The sequence below is a fragment of the Notamacropus eugenii genome, chromosome 1, assembly GCF_028372415.1.
Source record: "Notamacropus eugenii isolate mMacEug1 chromosome 1, mMacEug1.pri_v2, whole genome shotgun sequence".
Classification (NCBI taxonomy): domain Eukaryota; kingdom Metazoa; phylum Chordata; class Mammalia; order Diprotodontia; family Macropodidae; genus Notamacropus; species Notamacropus eugenii.
Genome location: NC_092872.1, coordinates 479,101,838 through 479,120,200, shown reverse-complemented (window position 1 = coordinate 479,120,200; position 18,363 = coordinate 479,101,838). Strand labels below are relative to the sequence as shown.

Genomic DNA, 18,363 nt, shown 5'->3' with positions numbered 1-18,363 from the left:
GTGTTCAGCCCTGGGGCGGAAAGACCACATTTCCCCAAATGTTGTTGGTGCCAAATTATGAACTTGCTACAACCGAGTTCATCTTGGTTGCTCTCACACTTCCAGAGGGAGTGGATGGGCCCCCCACTGAGTCCAGATGTCCAGAGCCCGCCCCAGTGCCTTGAGGGCCCTGTGCTGCTCTTCCTCCTCCCGCCCTGGCAGGCTCAGTGACCCCCCCGGACAGTGGACAGGCCTGATGCAGCCAGGTCTAATGCAGTCAGGGTTGCCCCAGTCTTCCATCTTGGGTATGCATATCCCCCTGGCATTGCTTTCCCTATCTCTTCTACGCTTGCTGAAATCCTTTCCCTCTTTCTCTCCACCTGCTCTGTCTTCCCTTCCTAAGAAGCCTTTCCTCCCTGCTCTAGGTCATAATGATCATGGAATCATAGCCTCTACAAGTCAGAAAGGACCTCGGAGTTCAGTTAAACAAACCCTCCCTCATCTACATACCTTCTCTCCACCCCCTAGCCTGTTACCACCCTGGTAAGATTCTCATCACCTCTCACCTGTCTCCCTGCCTCAAGTTTCTCCCTATGCCAATCCATCTTCTCTTCAGCTAACAAAGTGATTTTCCTAAAGTATAGGTTTAAATAAATAACACACCAACCTCTCTTTCCTCCTCCACCCCACTCAATAAACTTCAATGTCTCCCTATTACCTCTAAGATAAAACATAAAATCCTGGTTTGTTTTTTTAATTTAAAACCCTTCACAACCTGACCTCTTCCCACTTTTTCAATCTTCTTACACTCTACCCCACTCCATGCACTCTTATCATCTAGCTATAATGGCCTTCTTTCTGTTCCTCACACACACAATACCTCATCTCCCACCTCCATGCATTTGTACTGGTTATCCCTCTCCTCCATTCCATTTCTATAACACTTTGTCCCTTTATCTCTGCCTCTTAGCTTCCGTGGTTTCCCTCAAAACTCAGATCAAATGTTACCTCCATCCTTTGATCCTCCTTACTGAAACTTCACTAACTTTCCTCTGAGGTCATCTTCCTTGAGAACAGGGACTGTCTTTTGCCCTTTTTTGTATGCTCAGTGCTTAGCACGGTACCTGGCACCCAGTAAGCAGGCACTTAATAGATACTTACTGACTAACTAAATGTATATATTGTATATGTACATAGTTATCCACATTTTTTCTCCTTCATTAGACCTGACAGCAACTATTTTTTTTCCTTTCTTTGTATCCCTTGTGTTTAGCACAGAATCTGGCAACTAGGTGACTCAGTGGATAGAGAGCTGGGCCTGGAGTCAGAAAGACCTGAGTTCAAATGTGACCTCAGAGACTCACTAGTGCAAGTCATTTAATTTCTCTTTACCTACATCCACCAGAGAAGGAAATGGCAAGCCACTCCAGTATCTTTGCAAAGGAAACCTCATGGGGTTATGACAAGTCAGACATAAATGAACAACAAAAAGCACTTAATAAATGCTTGTCGATCTAATGTCTGACAACCCACTCATTGCAGAGAAATACCCTCTACTACATACCTGCCAGGTGGTGTCATCCAGCCTCCACTTCCAAGACCACCAGTTATAAGTAGGTGCTCTTGGAGGTAGGCTTTTCTGTTGTTGGGTAGTTGGAGATATTTTGTGTTGAGCTGAACTCTGCCTTTCTGACACTCTCATCCATTGCTCCTCATTCAGGACTCTGGGGCCAATCAGAACGAAACTGATAGCCCTTCCAGTATGGAAGACAGCTATCTTCTCCTCCTGGAGTGTTCTCCAGACTTAATAGCCCCAGTTCCTTCATTTCCAATCCCTCTTTGGCACATTTATGAGTTCACTCATCGTCCTGTTTTGTTCCTGAGAACCAGCCTCCAGCTTGGCAATGTCCTTCCCAAGGTATGGCACTCAGCTCTGTGCTCAGTGCCCCAGTTCTGAATCTTTCCTGCCCTTAATTCTAATTCCTCTCATGGTGCCATAAAAGTCCTCGTTTTTGTCTCTCTTAGAAAACTGAAATATCTGTGTGGGCAGGCCACATGCTATAGACTTCAGCATATACCCCATAGTGCCTGACACGGAGCCAGATGTACAGAAAGTTCTAAATATAGATCTGCTGATCGGCTTCAATATTAGTTCGCTATGCAAAATGGCACTTTAATCTTGGCAACCCAATGTAAGTGTGAGATAGGAACTGGACCAGGGGTATGCTGGAGCTGGAAAGCCGGTTGTTAAATTTTCAGTGTGAGTATGTATGCCTCAAAAGTCTTCCAATACTAAAAATCAGGGCTTGATTTATTGATTTGTTGTTGATCATTTTGATTTGTTTAGACTTAAGAAAGTGATGAAAAATGTTAACCTGCTAAAGGTGTCCTTTGTATACTTTCTCGCCCTTGGGGAGTCAGTTGTTAAACAGCACACCACTGAACTGGAGCTATGATTTCTGTGTATAGGGATTTTGAGGATATGGAAGTTCCCTCTACCGGTGCAGGTTGGCACCTCCTCTGTTGCTGTTTAGTTGATCAGTCATGTCCAATTCTTTGTGACTCCATTTGGGGTTTTCTTGGCAAAGGCACTGGAGTGGTTTGCCATTTCCTTCTCCAGCTCATTTTACAGATGAAGAAACTGAGGCAAACAGGGTTAAGCGACTTGCCCAGGGTCGCACAGCTAGTAAGTGTCTGAGGTCACATCTGAACTCAGGTCTTCCTGACTCCAGGCCCATCTTATCCACTGCATCCATTTAACTGCACCTTAGTTGCCCATAGGGATGGTTTCAGAAAAACCTGGACTTACATGAACTGATACAAAATGAGGTGAGCAGAACCAGGAGAACATTGTACACAGTAAAAGCAACATTGTATAATGATAAACTGTGAACGACTTAGCTACTCTGGTCAATGCAATGAGTCATGACAATTTCAAAGGACTCACAATGAAAAATGTTATCCACCTCCAGAGAGAGAACTGAACTCCATGCAACTGGAGCGTAACTGTTTTCACTTTCTTCATTTTTCTTGTTTTGTTTTGCAGCATTGCTCATGTGGGAATATATTTTGCATGATTTCACATGTCTAATTAACATAATATTGTTTGCCCTCTTCATGGGGGGAGGGGCTACACAGAGGGAGAGAATTTGGAACTCAAAATTCAAAACCATGAATGCTAAAAACATTTGGTTTTTGTGAAGAGTTGCCTAGAGCACTGATAGCTTTAGTGGCCTGTCCAACATCACACGGATAGTACATAGCAGGGAGTGGAGGGGGATCAAATCTGTGCCTTCCCACCAAGGCCAGTTCTCTACTGTATCACAGCTGCCTTTCATCATGTAGGGATTTTGTGATTACCTCCATTTTACAAGCCAGGTAAATGAGGCTCAGGGCAGTTAAGTGACCAAGGACATATAGTTTAATAAATGCAAAAGTCAAGACTTGAACTCAGATGTTCCTGGCTCCAAACCTAGTTGTGTTTAATCTCCTATTTGACAGCTAAGTGACCCAATGAATAGAACGCTGGGCCTGGAGTTAGGAAGGCTCATCTTCCTGAGTGCAAATCTGGCCTTAGACACTTGTTAGTTGTGTGACCCTGGTAAGTCCCTTAACTCTGTTTGCTTCCATTTCCTCATATATGAGATGAGCTGGAGAAGGAAACGGCAAACCACTCCAGGATCTTTGCCAAAAAAACCCCCAATGGGGTCACAAAGAATCGGACACAGCTGAAATAAGCAAGCAACAACAAAATTGCATGGAATTGGCAAATGCATTTTTATGTTCCAGTCTCCCCTCACCCCCACTGGGTATTACAGCTACACTGGGTATTAAAGCTTCAGAGATTCCCTCAGCCCATGCTCAGATCTTTGCCAGTGGAGTGACCTGAGACCTGAGAATTGATCCTCTGATGGACAGAGTAGGGCTCACGGATACCTAGGTTGTGCAGGAAATCATTGCATCTTCCTAACCCAAACACTCCACGTTATTTTACATATTTATTGAAGCGAGATCTGGTTGTAATGAATACTCAAAATAGCCCCAGAAAGTCTGAGGAGGGTGTAGAAGACTTCTCCCTTTGTCTCCACGTGACAGGGGGATTATGGGCTGGTTCCGTAGATGTTCATTTATTCATTCAACAAGCATTTCTTAAGCTCCTACTGTATCCAAGGCTCTATTCTTTGATGTAGTAGAAGCAAAGCAAAAAAAAGCCCCTGACCTCAAGGAATCTATATGTATGCATGTACACACAACGCATGCGTGTATGTGCAGATATATATGTATACACACATGTATACCTCAGAAATAGGCTTCAGATCAAAGCTATACAATGTGTGTATGCATGCACACAAGTATATGTGTGTACATGCATGTATGTGTATGTTGGTGTGTGCATGTATGTATGTTGTGTGTGTACTGGTGTATATATGTTGGTTGGTATGTGTGCACATGTAGGCATATTATATGTTTATATGTACATTGTGATGCAAATATATATATTATATATATATATATACACATCTTTTTTAGGACCAAATTAAATGGGCTACCTTATTCTCCATCATTGGGTCCTAGGATTTGGAAGGGAATTTAGAAATCACCTAGTCTAATCCTCCTCAATTTATCTTTAAATGCATTTTATTGACACCTTCTGTCTTCATATCACAGCCATTTCAGTACCTCCATTCAGACTGAAAATTCCTTTGTGCAAAAGAAAAAGAATTCAGCAAAAACATCCCATGCAGCGCCCACATCTGATGTTCTACGCAGCATTCTGTGCTCAGCATCCCCTGCCTGTCTACCCAGAGCTCCCTGCCCCAGTCCTGCCATTTGACATATGGTCACACAGGAAATGAGTGGCAAAGCCAGTTTTTCTGACTCTAAATCCAACGTGGTCTCCACTACTCTGCCTCCTCTAAACTGTTAAGCTAATGCAGCTCCAGACATAGGGAGGGAAGGCGTTGGGAATCCGTCCCTACAAATCAGAGGGAAAAACTCTCACCGTACCCTCAGAACAGCTATTTGGTTGCCACAAGAGCTCTGACTGCTGTCTTTGTCTCTTTGTCTCTACCTTTCTCTTTTTCCCAGGGTATCTCAGAATTGGAGCTGACTATTCAGATCAGCAAGGAGAATGTCCTTCAGCCCAGAGATGTCCACATTATCCTCCAAGTCCAGGGTTCCATTACTCTTTTGCTGCAGCCCCCAGAAATCTCAGTCAATCTTTTCTTGGTAAGGGCTTTGGGCAAGAGCCATGGGAAGGTTGGCAAGAGGGACAGGTATGTCCCATTTGGACAGATGCAAAGGGGAAATATTATTGACTGTAGCCTTGGCTAAGGTATATCCCTATGTCCTGGGTCTCCTTTACCATCCCAAATCTTTTCATACTTTTTTTTTTTGCTCCCAGGAAAGAAAATACCATAATCTTGGCCAGACCTACCTTACAGAGCCAGAACAAATGAGATTATAGTGGATATAATCATGTGGCCTTGACCAAAGCACACTCCTCAAGAGTCAGTTTACTCACTTGTCACTTGGATTAGATTAGGGGGTTCTTAATCTTTTTTGTGTGTGTCATGAACCCCTTTGGCAGTATGGTGAAACTTATGCACTCTCCAGAGTAATATTTTTAGATGCATCAGATAAAATAAGTAAGATTAAAAAGGAAACCATTTATAATGAAATATATTTATCCAAGTCTTTAAAAAAACAAATTTGCATACCCCAAACTAAGAACCCCTGGACAAGATATGTTCAATGTCCCAGTGAGTTGTTTCTATGAAATTCTAAGCAAAGCTTCTGAGAGTTCATGAAAAAGTTAAAAATGGGAAAGATTATTATTGTCTCTCCAAATAGTGATTTCTATGGTCCCTTTTCACACAAAGTAAATTTAGTTAGAGATTCTCCAAACCTTACACTCTCATTTCATCCTTGGTTAGATCCTCTAACGCCATCTCCAGACTTAGCCCTTGGGGGTGGGCTGGGAGGGCAGAGGAAGGATGAGAGGAAAGAGGAGAGAAAGTCATAAGATCAGAGACTCAAATAATCTTAGGATGCCAGTGTTAGAAAAGGATCTTAAAAGTCATTTAGTCCAGCCCCCCCTCCCCCTCCGGACAAGAATGCTTTCTGGAGCATCTCTGACTGGTCATTCAGTATCTGCTTAAACACCTCCCCTGGGGGTTCATTCACAAGGCAGCACATTCTATTCTTGGACTTGGGCTAATCAATTAATCAAGAAGTTTACTGAAATCACTTACTACATGTCTGACACTATACCAAATGCTGGGAATACAAAGACAGGAAAAAAGAAAAGAAAACCAGTTTCTGCTCTCAAGAAATTTATATTCTAATAAAAACTAATATTTATGTAACATGGCAAGGTTTACAGAGCACTTGATAAAACATCTCATTTGAGCCTCATAACAACCCTCTTATGAGATAAGCACTACAGGTGTTGTTACACCCATTCTACAGTTTAGGAAACTGAGGCTCAGAGAAGTTTAGTAATTTGTCCTTAGTCATATTAGCTAATAAGCATCAGAGGTAGGATTGAAAATCAACTCACTTCAAATCTAATGCTCTTTCCACTAGACCAAGGCTGCCCTTGGGGACCAATTAATCTAATAGGGTAGACTATGGGAAGCACACTCAGAAGACACAAGATACACACCCAGGAGGCACATAAACAGGCGAGCTGAGGAAGAGCTGGCTCAGACTCTGAAGCCAAGTGCTGAGAGAAAGTCTGCAAGAACTGGACAGAAACCCAATCTCTGTCCTCCAGATTCAGCGAAACTCCCTCTCTCCCACAGCTAGGATTGCTCCCCTCTGACAACAGACGTTAGCAGCTGTAGTTCTCAGAAGAAACAACATAAAAGAGGAGGGAGGGAAGGAAGGAGAGAAATAGAAGGGGTAAAGGAGAGGAAGGGGGAGGAAGAAGGGAGAGGGAGGGAGAAGAGAGAGGGAGAGAGAGACAGAGACAGAGGCAGAGAGAGAGGAAGAGGAGAGAGGGAAAGAGGAGAGAGACATAGAGAGAAAGTAGAGAAAGAAGAAAGACACAAAGAAACAGAGAGAAAGAATAGCAGGGAAAGATGGTGGGGGCTAGAAAGGGAAAAGGGGAAAAAAACAGAAAAACCATAGGAAAAATGGAAAAGTAGAAACAAATGCTGAGAGAGGGTAAGAGACATTGAAAAGTATTAGAAGACAGGAGTAGGAGGAGGAATCAGACAGTAAATAGCAAATCAGAGTCCATTATCTTTCACCCGAAAGGTAATGTTCTCGGTCATCATGTAGTTTGACCCCATCATGCCCAAATCTGGACAGGGGCTTGTTCAAGGCAGAGCCAGGCCTAGCCCCCAGGGCTCTTAACTAGGTACTTTTTGCCAGAGCATCTTGGGACATGTGGAGCTAGGTACTCCCTCCCTTTAGTCCTCCCTGGGCAATTTCCTTGCCTGCTGGCAGCCTGCCCCTGTCCTGGTGAGTGATCTGAGCCCTGAGCCAGCAGGGACCCGAGCATGACGCAGAGGACATGAGAAGGGGCCTGAAGTCCAGGGCAGGAAGGTGATAGCTGACTGGCTCCAGCTGGGGCTATAGGGCCTAGTGCCCAGGGGAGGGGAAGCAGCCAAATGCCTTCCCCTCAGTGGCTAATAATACCCTGGACAGATAGACAATGGCAGGAGCAGTGACTGCTATCTGATGTAATCCGGGTACCCAAGGCCCTGGGTATCACCTCTGAGCACAACTTCTTCAGTTGTCCAGAACTGAAAAAGGGCAGGACCACACAACTGGGGTCTCCCCACGAGAAGTCCTCCTGAGCTTCCCCTCTACCCTTGGCCTTGATCCAGTCTAATACATGTGGGGGCTGTAAGGGTGAGAGTTCAGGAGAAACCCCAAAGTTAACCTTCAAAAAGGATGGATACACTGCAAGGGGGCTTGCCTATCTCTTTGTGGGCCAGAGGACTTGAGTATGGGAACTCCCTGCCCCTCTTCTAAAATTCAGAAAATGCTAAGACCCCTAGGGTCCGTGGGAAAAAAGCTAGGGGAATTGGTCAAGGATGAGGGAGGGCAGAAATAAATGGAAGCAGGTCCAGTTGGGAGATGGGGGAATCTAGCCATGGCCCTATGACTAGACGGAGCCTCCAGACGTCATCCAATCCAACTTCTTCCAAACCACCTCAGACCAGACGGTTGTCACTCTGTCCTCATTTTTAAAGAATAACTCATCAGTCTGGTGTTTGGTCCCCTTCATTTCCTCTTGCTCATTCCTCAGTGGAGGGTTAAAGGCCCTGAAGACTGACCTAGTTGCTCCGCAGCTGTCCCTTCTCAGGTGAAATTAATTCTTCCTTTTCTAAATCTCCTTCATCCTGTTTAAGAAGGCAGGCCCCTCAAAACTTCTAAGAATGATGTTGGTAAATAATTTATATTAATCTCTTTATGTTGGCACATGGCCTTCAGCCAGTATGCTCACGTAGTAGTATTCAGAGATGGCGAATGGACACATATACAATTGCCAATTTCATTTATGACTTTTTAAAAAAAACCTCGAAGGATTTGAAAATATTTCCATTCATTCTTTTTTTTTTTGTAAAGTAAAAATATTGTGTCAACTCTGTGCACATTGGTGTTTATATCACAGAGAATAAAATCTTCAAATGCAAAAAAAAAAAAAAAAGACAGGCCCCTCCATGAGAGGCCACTGCTCCCTCTGAGCTCTTGCTATACTTCTGTCCATACTGCTTAGAGAGCATTTGGGCCACTGCTGGCTGCTAGGGATCTTTTCTTAGCTCTCCAAGTAGACAGGAAGTTCTCCACAGGCAAGAACTTGGCTTTCTCTGGCTCTCCGAATGGGCAAACAGTAGGTGCTCTGGAAATGGGGGTCAAAGGATTGAAATAGCCTCTCCCCCTCAGCCCTCCTGCTAATCTCTCCCCCTGACCTCTTGTCCTGGGCCCTAGCCCCTAGGAGTTGGGGGAGGAGAATAGGGATGGAGAGATTCATCAAAGACATTTCTTGGAGAGCAACAGGGCCCTTCAGAGAGGACTCAAGACTCAGGGCCTTCCCTAAGGGAGACTACAATGTAAATTCCATCCCATAACTTACATATGAGGTCAGGTTAAAATGAACACTCAGAGTGTAGGGAAGAAAGTCCCCAGGGAGCAGTTTAGGAAGTGGAGTGGAAAAGAAGGACAGGGGCATCCCTTGGTGAAGGGATGTTATGGACTGGTTGTATATAGATCACAAATTTGATTTTTTAGCTCCAGCTGAAGAACCCTTGTCCAGGGATGTGCTAGTCAATGTTTGACAATTGACTTTCCCTATGAAGACACACTTTTAAGTTTGATCTGCAATATTAATATTTTCTCCATCATTTTCTTAGGTCTGGATAATGAACAAAACAATAAACCAAGCTCTGATTTGTAGCTTTTTCTGATCTCCCAGGTGTCAATACTCACACTGAAAATTTAACAATTGACTCTCTGGTTCAAGCTGGCTTCAGAACACCCCTACTACTTTGTCTGGTCCCCTCAGCAGAACTGGAAACAGTAAAGCTGTTTCCCTGCCCCAGGGTAAAATTCACAAAACATGCCCAGGAAAGCAGGATAGAAAAGCACCTGCAACTTTCTAAATGTAGGAGGATGTCCCGCAAGGGACCAAGGCCTATGTCCCTCCCCATAAGAGCCAAAAAATGCCCTAGCTCCATGGGAAGTGCTCCAATACAGCTCCTGCTACATTAGGACACATTGAACTGAGGGTGAACCACAGACCCTGACACATAGAAAAACTAATCCCAAGTGGAAGAGCTGACATGAAGACCACAGCGTGGCAGCTCCTGGAGAAGAAACCTGTCTGGTAGCTTCCAATTTTTATTAATCATTCTTGCTAGCTAGCTGCTAATTTCAGCTGTTTCTACCTTCCTGAAAGGGCACAAATGCTATCAGTACCCTCTAAATTTTTATGCCCTGGATCAAACTCTACTCACCCTACCCTAGGTGTGGCTCTCCTTTTCTAAGTATTGACAGCATTTCCACAGGATATCTCTGCTCAGAAGAGCAATTTTCTGAGAATTTCCTTCATCTCCTTAGGATCCTACAAAGGTCTTCTTCAAAGAAGCAAATAACTACAGTCTCTTACCAGACTTCTTCAAAATGGAAGAGCTACTCAACTGGGCCCAGAAAACACATGGGGACATTACCTCGTATGCAGAGATAGATGACCCTCAGAGCATCGTCCTCCACGTGGGTCAAGGTCAGCTTCCTCAAGGGAGGGGCCTCCTTGAGGCACAATCTTCTCTTTCCCAATTGCCACCCCATTTCCTTGTAGCAGTGCTTACACCCACTGCAAAAGCTGAAAAAAGACTTTCGAAATTGTCTTCTTCAACACTATCCCTTCCCCATTTTTTTTCAAGGATGAGGGAAAAATGGTGAAGCAACTTGCTGAGAATTAGCCCACAGTATGATGGCAGAGGGAGACACTCCATTTCTCTTTTTCTTGACATGAATAATACCATTTTAGAGTAACTTCCATTTCTTTCAAATATGTTAAACAGTCACATCTAACCTTCATGTTATACCTTCCTTCATCCCACTTTTCATGCTCAGAAGATAGAGTTTGCCCTATCTCAGACCCTTGAAGACAATATCAGGCTGGCAGATCAGAGTGTCTTTGTAGCCACTGCCTTGAAAATCCGACAAACCGTCTCCAAGGCCAATGGTTGTCCCATTGTGAACCAGTATGACCAAGTGTGTTTTGTGCAAGTACTTGTAGGAAATTGTTCATCGTCAGAAGCCTACTTGACCCACAGAGACACACTTCTGTATGTGACAAGTGTTGCTGCTCCTGGCCCAGACTTGTAACTCAATGTATGGAATAAACCTTTTTTTTTTTTTTTTTTTTTACTGACGTATTCTAAATTGATTGAAGTAGGTCTCTTTGTCCCATAAGCAGAAGGGACAGAGGAAGCATCAGGGCCAGAGTCTGAATCCAACGCTTCTGATTCCTGGTCCAGTATCCATGTCAGGAGAGGTTCATGATGTCAATACTCTCTAGGTTCCCAGTAGGCCAGGTCCCTCCACTCCAGCAGCCTCCCCAATGCAATGCATAGAAATTGCAAAACCTTTATAAATATTTTAGAATAAACCCTCATCTTGCAGGTGAAGATACTAAATGATTTGCTCAAGGTTACACAGCAAGTTAGTAGTAGGGCTGTGACTAGAACCCAGGTCTTCAGAGTCCTAGTCAAAAACCCTTGACACTATTGTCTGGAGGGCAAGACTTTCACTAAATGACCTTCCCACCTTTCTTGAGGTTCTGAGTTTCCCTAATACTGGTAGCTGAGCTGGGCCAGAAGATCTGTCTTCCTTTGGGAGGTCCTGAGCCCACTGTGAGTACAACAAAGGCAGCTAAGCATGGCTGGTTCGATGACCTCTCAACCCTATTCTCTCTATCAACTCCTCAGCCTCAGCATCTGAATTCCCATGTATCCCAGAGTCTAACTTCAACATGAGGAACCACCTAACATGGAAGGCCATTGCACCAGGTGTCAGAAGCTGTCGCTTCAGCAACGTGCCGGGCAAGAAAGTGGCTCACATTCTGAAGGTCACACAGGGTTCCTCAAGCAGGTAATGTAGCTGACTCAGGGGTCCCAGTCTGGTCAGGGTTGCAACTACCCCTTTTGTCTCCCTGGAGTTCTTGTTATTTGTCTATGGTCAGCATTTGTTACACCTAGGTCCCATCCATTTGCCAGTGACTATACTCCTCTTTTATCAGCTTGTCACAGTCTGCTCCCATCCCCTTGGGTTGCTGCTTTTCCAACTTGCTCACATATGATTTCTGTCACCGGTCTCCATAGAATGGTCCCATTGCTTAACTCCCAATGGCAGGACAAATTCTCCTCCTTACGCCTAATTATGTGGGTATTGGGGTGGGGGTTCTTATAGCCCTCAGACAGTCGAGGTGAAGATGGACTTGAGCTGCCCTTTGGGGAATATGGTTCCCACATTGGATACTGTGCTGATCCTGCAGGGACCTCCCAATGTCAATTGGCTGATTGATAGCAACCACAATGTGCAGATCGGGGTGAGTCCAGGTTCCTACTCCCTCCTTCCTCTGTCTTCCCCTCACTTAGGGATGGGGGGAACCAACTCCTAGATACCCCATGTGAATAAGATCAACTATTTTAACCAACTCTCAGTTTTTCCCATATAGTTTATCCACTGTTGGGAAGGTCATTGAATTAAAGACTGTTAGAATCGGAAGGGCTGTGGAAAGATGGGCTTGCATAAGTTAGGATGAGGAGCTCTGGGAGAGAAGCAATGGAGGGTCCCCAGCTCTTTGGGGCTAAGGGTAAGAAGGAAGAAAGTGGTTTTCACTGTACAGTGCTCCTTTCTCTTCTGTCCCATTTCTATCTTTGCTCTTCTCTTCTGTATTTGCCTTCCTTTGATCTCTTTCTCTTCCATCTTCTTGCCCTTCATCTTTGCTTCTTTTTCTGTCTTCCTCCTTTCTTCTCCCTTTTCTCTCTCAATTCCTGCTTTCCTTCTTCCCCATCACCCCTTCTCTGTCTTTCTCTATTTCTCTCTCCCTACCTCAGACCACAGGTGAATACTCCTTCAAGATCTTTCCCAACAAGACCATCCCTGGCTCCATCCTCTCTGACACAATGCAGGGACTACTTTATGAAGCCCTAAAGAAGTTCAATGCTAGCATCATCGCCTCCTATGTGGAGATTCCACCTGCCAGCCACATTGCCCTGTGGGCCCCAAGTTGTGGTGAGACTTCTTGATCCCTTCTGAGAACCTCTAGAGCCTTCCCCAAAGCTCAGCCATGATCCAGAGCCTTGGAGTCTGGACTGATCAGAAGGTCTTGGGTTTAGTCCTGATTCTGTTCTTAACCCACTGTATGACTTGGAACCAATCTCTTTGGGTCTTAGCCTCCATGGCTGTAAAATTATGAAGTTTCTAAGGGCCCTTCTGACCACAACATCCCATAAATATACCCTTTGTGGAGCAACCAGGTGGAAGTTGGGGTAGGAAGGAGTTGGAAATGTTGGGCTCCTCATCCTAATCTCCTTATTTTTCCTGCAGCTCCCAAGGTAGAAACTTCACCTTCTCCAGTGCTGACAACCCCACCCATAATGACCTGCTATTTGCCTCTGCTGACTTCTCTGCTTTTGCCCCAGTGCTCCCCAGACAGCATGACACTGGTGTTAAAGAAGGAATTTATTACGGTATGGGCAGGTATTTGGGGGGTAGGGGGTAGGGGAGCACCTGCAAAGAGTGCAGAAGGCAGAGTTTGGGTTTGAGGCTGGTCTGGAGACGTAGAGGAAACAAACAGAATCCAGGAATGCTTGGATCAGCCTCTAGCAAGATGACACTAATACATCTGACTCAAATGTCTGTCTCTTCCATGAAATCTTCCTTGATTTACCTTGCCAGGAATGACCTTCTTCCTCAGTCCATATAGAACAATTCGTTTTGAATCTCTGTAATATTCATCGCTGAATATCAAATATTATAGTTATGTGTTTGTCTTATTCCTCAACTATACTCTAAATCCCATGTCTTATCATGTATGTGTTGTCTTCCCCAGTAGAATGAAAGCTCTCAGTAGAAAGTAGAAAGTCTTTGGATCCTCGTGCTTAGCACATACTAGGCACTTGATAAATGTTTGTGGTTTATCAAAACTTATGCTCTCCCCATCAAAATGCTTTGCACAAAAATGTTTGATGGGGGAATGAATGAAGAATATTCACAAAACAACATCCTGGGCCTCAATTTCCCTTTCTATAAAATGAGGGAATTCAACCTGATCTCTAAGGTGGCTTCCAGTTTCAACATTCTCCAGTCTCATGATTTAGCAAATTAAGATGGGTCTCCCTATCCTGACAGTGCCCTGCTCCTTCTCAGGTCCTGAAGTGTCAGATCAAACATTTATCCTTCCGAGACCCCACTTGCCAGTCACAAGAGAAAGATAACCAGATGGTCTTGAGCAGCACCCTCTATGGATGTGGTATGAATGTGAAGAAAGGTGTCATTTTAGACAATGAGGTGAGTTGAGCCATGATCCTCAGGGAACCAATCATCCATCCAAGAGCCATCCCATGGATCTGCCATCCTTTTGAGACAGATAATTCTGGGCTGTTCCAGTTCTTGAGGACTTCAAGCCTCAAGGATTCCCTTGCATTTTGGAATTCCTAGATTGGATGAGTGACTGTTCCTGGCTTGCCACTAGCTCACTCTATGACCATGGTTGGGCAGTTAACTTGCCCTACCTCATCAGCCCTCAGTTTTTCCCTCTGTAAAATGAAGGGACTGAATTCGACTCTCTTCAAGGTCCTGGCCAGCTCTGACATTCTATGTTCTAGTTCATGATTTCTGTTCCCCTAGGTGGCTGTAACCTTGACCTCCAGTTCTATTCCATTTCTGGTGAGCAGGAACTCTCTTTCCTTTCTCTTCTCCTTCCCTCACTAGAGTCTTGTATTTTAATCCATATTCCTCAGTTAACCCTCAGTTTCCTCACTGATTGCCAAGAGTGGGGGCGGGGAGGGGAGTGGGACATGACTGACCTCTCCTGCCCACCAGTACATACTGAGTCAGCAGAATCTGATATAACTGTGTTCTGGGGCAGGTGGCAGGGGAGGGCGTTCCTTGTCTCTAACTTATATAACACTGGTCATTTCATTTCTCAGGATATTTCCATATTTGTAGAATAGTACATCCACACAATAGTCCATCACATTCCTTGACCTAGGGTGGGACAACCCCAACTAAGACATAAAACACCCTCCCAACTAATGTGCCCATCACCTTGAATGATTTTGTCACACATGGGATCTCTCTGATCTCCTTCCTGGAGTAACTGAGAACCATGTGCCTGCCTCCCTGTTCCTTACAGATAAATGTTGAGTGTCTTAACACCAGTGCCTTCTCTGTCCACATGGAAGCTTACAATAGCCAGAAATTCCTTCAAACCTCCAGAACCATTGAGTTGGGCCAACGGGTCTATGTGCAGGTACAAGTCTTCCTCCCTCCACCACCACTGCCCAATTCCTCAAGAATACTACTCACTCAAGAGACCAAATGAAAGGGGAAGATTCCAGAGTTCCACATATCCAGTCATTGCCCTGCCCACCCTAAGGCTAGTCTTGGACCAAAGGCTCCATCCTTCTTGCTCTTCTGAGTCACTCTTTCCACAGGTGACAGTGACCCCAATAATTGAAGAAATTATTACATACCTGGACAGCTGCTCCCTGGACCTGGGACCAGAGGCTGACCCTGTGGAACTAATCCATGACCAGGTGGTCAGGAGTCCCCGGATGAGCCTCTTGACAACAAATTCCGACAGGATCCGATTCAGCTTCCTTCTCCGAGGTCATATGGTGCCCACACCAATGGCCGCCACACTTAGCTGCGATGTAGGAGTGATCCTGGAGGGCAAGTATGAGGTAAGATGGAGGCTCTGGGGCCCTCTGGGAAATTTGGTTCAGCAAACAGATATTAGGAGGTGGAAAGGACAGAGATCTTGTGGTAGCTGTTATCTAGCTGGCTGTAACCAGCACCTAGCAATACAATGAACAGTGTACAGTGTTTAGAGATAGGTGGTGGCACACTTGATAAGGTGCTGGATTTCAGGAAGACCTGAGTTCAAATCCTCCTTCCTATGTTTTCTAGTTGTGTGACTCTGAGTAGGTCTCTTAACTGCTCTCAGTCTCATTTTCTTCATCTGTAAAATAGGAACAATCATAACCCTTACCCCACAGGGCTGTTGTGAGCATCAAATGAGAGAAAACACATACCATGCATTGCAAACCTAATTACCGTTCAATCGTTTCAATCATGTCTGTCCCTTCATGACCCCATTTGGAATTTTCTTTGGCAGATACTATAGTGGTAGCATTTCTTTCTCCAGCTCATTTTACAGATGAGGAACTGAGGCAGAGTTAAATGACTTGCCCAGGGTCACACAGCTAGGAAGTGTCTGAAGCTAGATTTGAACTCAGGAAAATGAGAAATGTTACATAAAGGGCTAGCTGTCTTATTTATCTGAAGAGTTACTGTCAAACATTGACACAGACAGCTGTATTTCACAATATCATACGATAAATGCTGTAAGTTTCAAAGTTGTAGAAACCTGCTAAGCGCTAGAGGCCAAGGGGACATGAAAGTATATAAGATATAAGACACGGTAGGTCCCTTCCCTCAAGGAATCTGCAGCCTAGTTGGAGAGATAGAATACACACAAAGATCACTAATGTAAACCCAAGGCTAGATGTGGAAATGGTGAGCTTTGTGGTACGTCCAGCAAGTGGTCTGGAGTTTGGGAGTTAGGGGACGCTGCTAGGAACCAGAGCGCCCCGGACAGGTAACGAATCAAAACTTGAAGAATGGGGTAGAGTTAAGCTGTGTGGTGGGAAGCGAGAAGGCTGGCTAAGATGCCAAGATACAAAATGGTATTATTTCTTCCCATACCCTAGACCAAGATTCTCCTTAAGACCTCTATGAAGTTAAACATCAGCAATCCCATACCGACAAGTGAGTAGAACTTTGGCTTCTTCTCCATCCCCCACCCCTCCAGAAGTTCAGAGATGGGTAGAGGGTTTCTGAGGCTGAGACCTGGGCTCCCTCAACTGGAAATCCAGACTGCCAGCATGTGGGGAAGACGACATTGGCCAAGGACTGTGTCTGGGAGCCGCGGGATTCATGAAAGGACAGAAGGGAGGAGAAACTCAAAGATAAGCCCTGAGAAGGGAAGCTGGAGCAGAGCCAAGGTGCCCCAGGCCCATCAGATTAAAGAAGACCAGAAAACTAATCATACAATGTCAGGGGTGGAGGCGACCTCAGATCATCTATCTTGCACCATGTTTGTGCTTGTTAGTGTTGCTAAGCAGGGAAAATTCCTCTTCCCTTGAGATGGCCCAGCCTCGCCTTTTGGCTTCACCTCTGAGCTGTTCTGTACAGGCGACTCTCCTGGGAGTGGGGTAGAAGGGGATGGAAGGACCGATCGGACTGGCAAGCAGCTCTCCTTGGCCCAGACAGTGGCTGTTACCCTGGGGAGTGTGGCTCGGCTTCCTTCCTCTCTGGAACGTGCCTGGGACACATCTCTCCCCTTTCTAGTAGCCCCCAGAATGGATGACTCTCCCCCCTTCCTTCCCCCATGGCTTCCGGCCTCTGTTTGCTTACCTCCCTAAAGACCCCTGTCCCCAGTGAGCAGGAAGAGTCGCTGACCCTGGGGTCAGTGCTGATCCTTCCCCCTCCCTCTTCCCCTCCCCTGGAAGGTCAGAGCCAACATTCCCTAGAAAGGACCCAGGTGTCCAGGAAAGAGAGGAGAGGCCTGTGCTGTCTTAGGGCCTTGGCTTCTTCAAAGGAGCTAGGAGACTTGGTCACACCTTTTAGAGAGCTCCCCAAGCATTGTTGGGGAGAAGGGTTGGTTCCCAGTTTTAAGAGAAATAGAGGGAAACCAGAAGTGCCACAAAACATGGTTAAACCTTGGGTGACTATTCTGCAAATTTAGTCAGGGAGGGACAATTTCCACCATAGGGACTGAGCATAGCCCAAGGACAGCTGATCACGACATTAGGTGGACCCAGGTAAGCCTTGACCACAAAATCTGACTTCGTGGAGGCTGCTGTCCTACCATCAACCCCTTATGGTTAGCCTGGGGTATATCACACACACCCCAACTTCCCACTGCTCATGATGTCAGGACTGAGGAAATAGATTCTCCTTCTGGAAAAGGATAGGGGGCCCAGAGCTAGAATATAATGCCAAAAAAAAAAAATTATCACTGACATGAAAAACCCTCAGGGATCATTGTTTCTTGAAGGAAACAAGGCCTGTGAATATCTGGCTATAAAGCAGGCACACAAAAGGCCTGGGTTGTTTAGAGGATCAGACGCAAGAGGGTGACACTGAAGAATCTTTGGGGACCTGTTATTGATCATTCTCAGCCACTCAAAACCCAATAGATTGAGACACCATCAGTGAAAAAATATTAGGGCAAGAAAGTTAAGACAGGCTGACCCCATCTAGACAATAGCCAGACTGGGATACTGATGGTCACCACTCTGGACAACGGGGTTGGATCTGACCTGCCCAAGGCTTTGATTGGGATTCAGAAGATCCTGAAGGGGTAATGTGAGGTTGGAGGCTCTGTGGAATGGCATGGAACCTTCTTTTGACCTGCCACTTCTCCTGTCCTGCTATCCCAAGGCCTGCGCATGCCTGCCGTCCTGGGAATCACATTTGGAGCCTTCATCATTGGAGCCCTGCTCACTGCTGCCCTCTGGTACATCTACTCCCATACCCGTGAGTACCCTCCTCCCTCTTGGCTAGCATCCCCTCCCCTTCCCAAAAGAGATGGGTGAGCCCTAGGCCTACAGACTGCACATTTGGGCCCCA

General features: G+C 45.4%; 1 protein-coding gene across 1 annotated transcript in view; it reads left to right on the top strand.

The window, feature by feature from the left end:
* The window catches only part of ENG (endoglin), a 39,188-nt gene that overhangs the window by 18,302 nt on the left and 2,523 nt on the right, over nucleotides 1-18,363 (top strand). Inside the window, exons 3-14 of the mRNA XM_072632519.1 lie at nucleotides 5,068-5,208; nucleotides 10,054-10,216; nucleotides 11,427-11,589; nucleotides 11,908-12,046; nucleotides 12,558-12,735; nucleotides 13,051-13,193; nucleotides 13,873-14,013; nucleotides 14,353-14,391; nucleotides 14,861-14,977; nucleotides 15,162-15,410; nucleotides 16,440-16,497; nucleotides 18,175-18,270. Of these exons, the coding sequence (XP_072488620.1) occupies nucleotides 5,068-5,208; nucleotides 10,054-10,216; nucleotides 11,427-11,589; nucleotides 11,908-12,046; nucleotides 12,558-12,735; nucleotides 13,051-13,193; nucleotides 13,873-14,013; nucleotides 14,353-14,391; nucleotides 14,861-14,977; nucleotides 15,162-15,410; nucleotides 16,440-16,497; nucleotides 18,175-18,270 (1,627 nt within the window). The remainder of the gene's footprint in view (nucleotides 1-5,067; nucleotides 5,209-10,053; nucleotides 10,217-11,426; nucleotides 11,590-11,907; nucleotides 12,047-12,557; nucleotides 12,736-13,050; nucleotides 13,194-13,872; nucleotides 14,014-14,352; nucleotides 14,392-14,860; nucleotides 14,978-15,161; nucleotides 15,411-16,439; nucleotides 16,498-18,174; nucleotides 18,271-18,363) is intronic.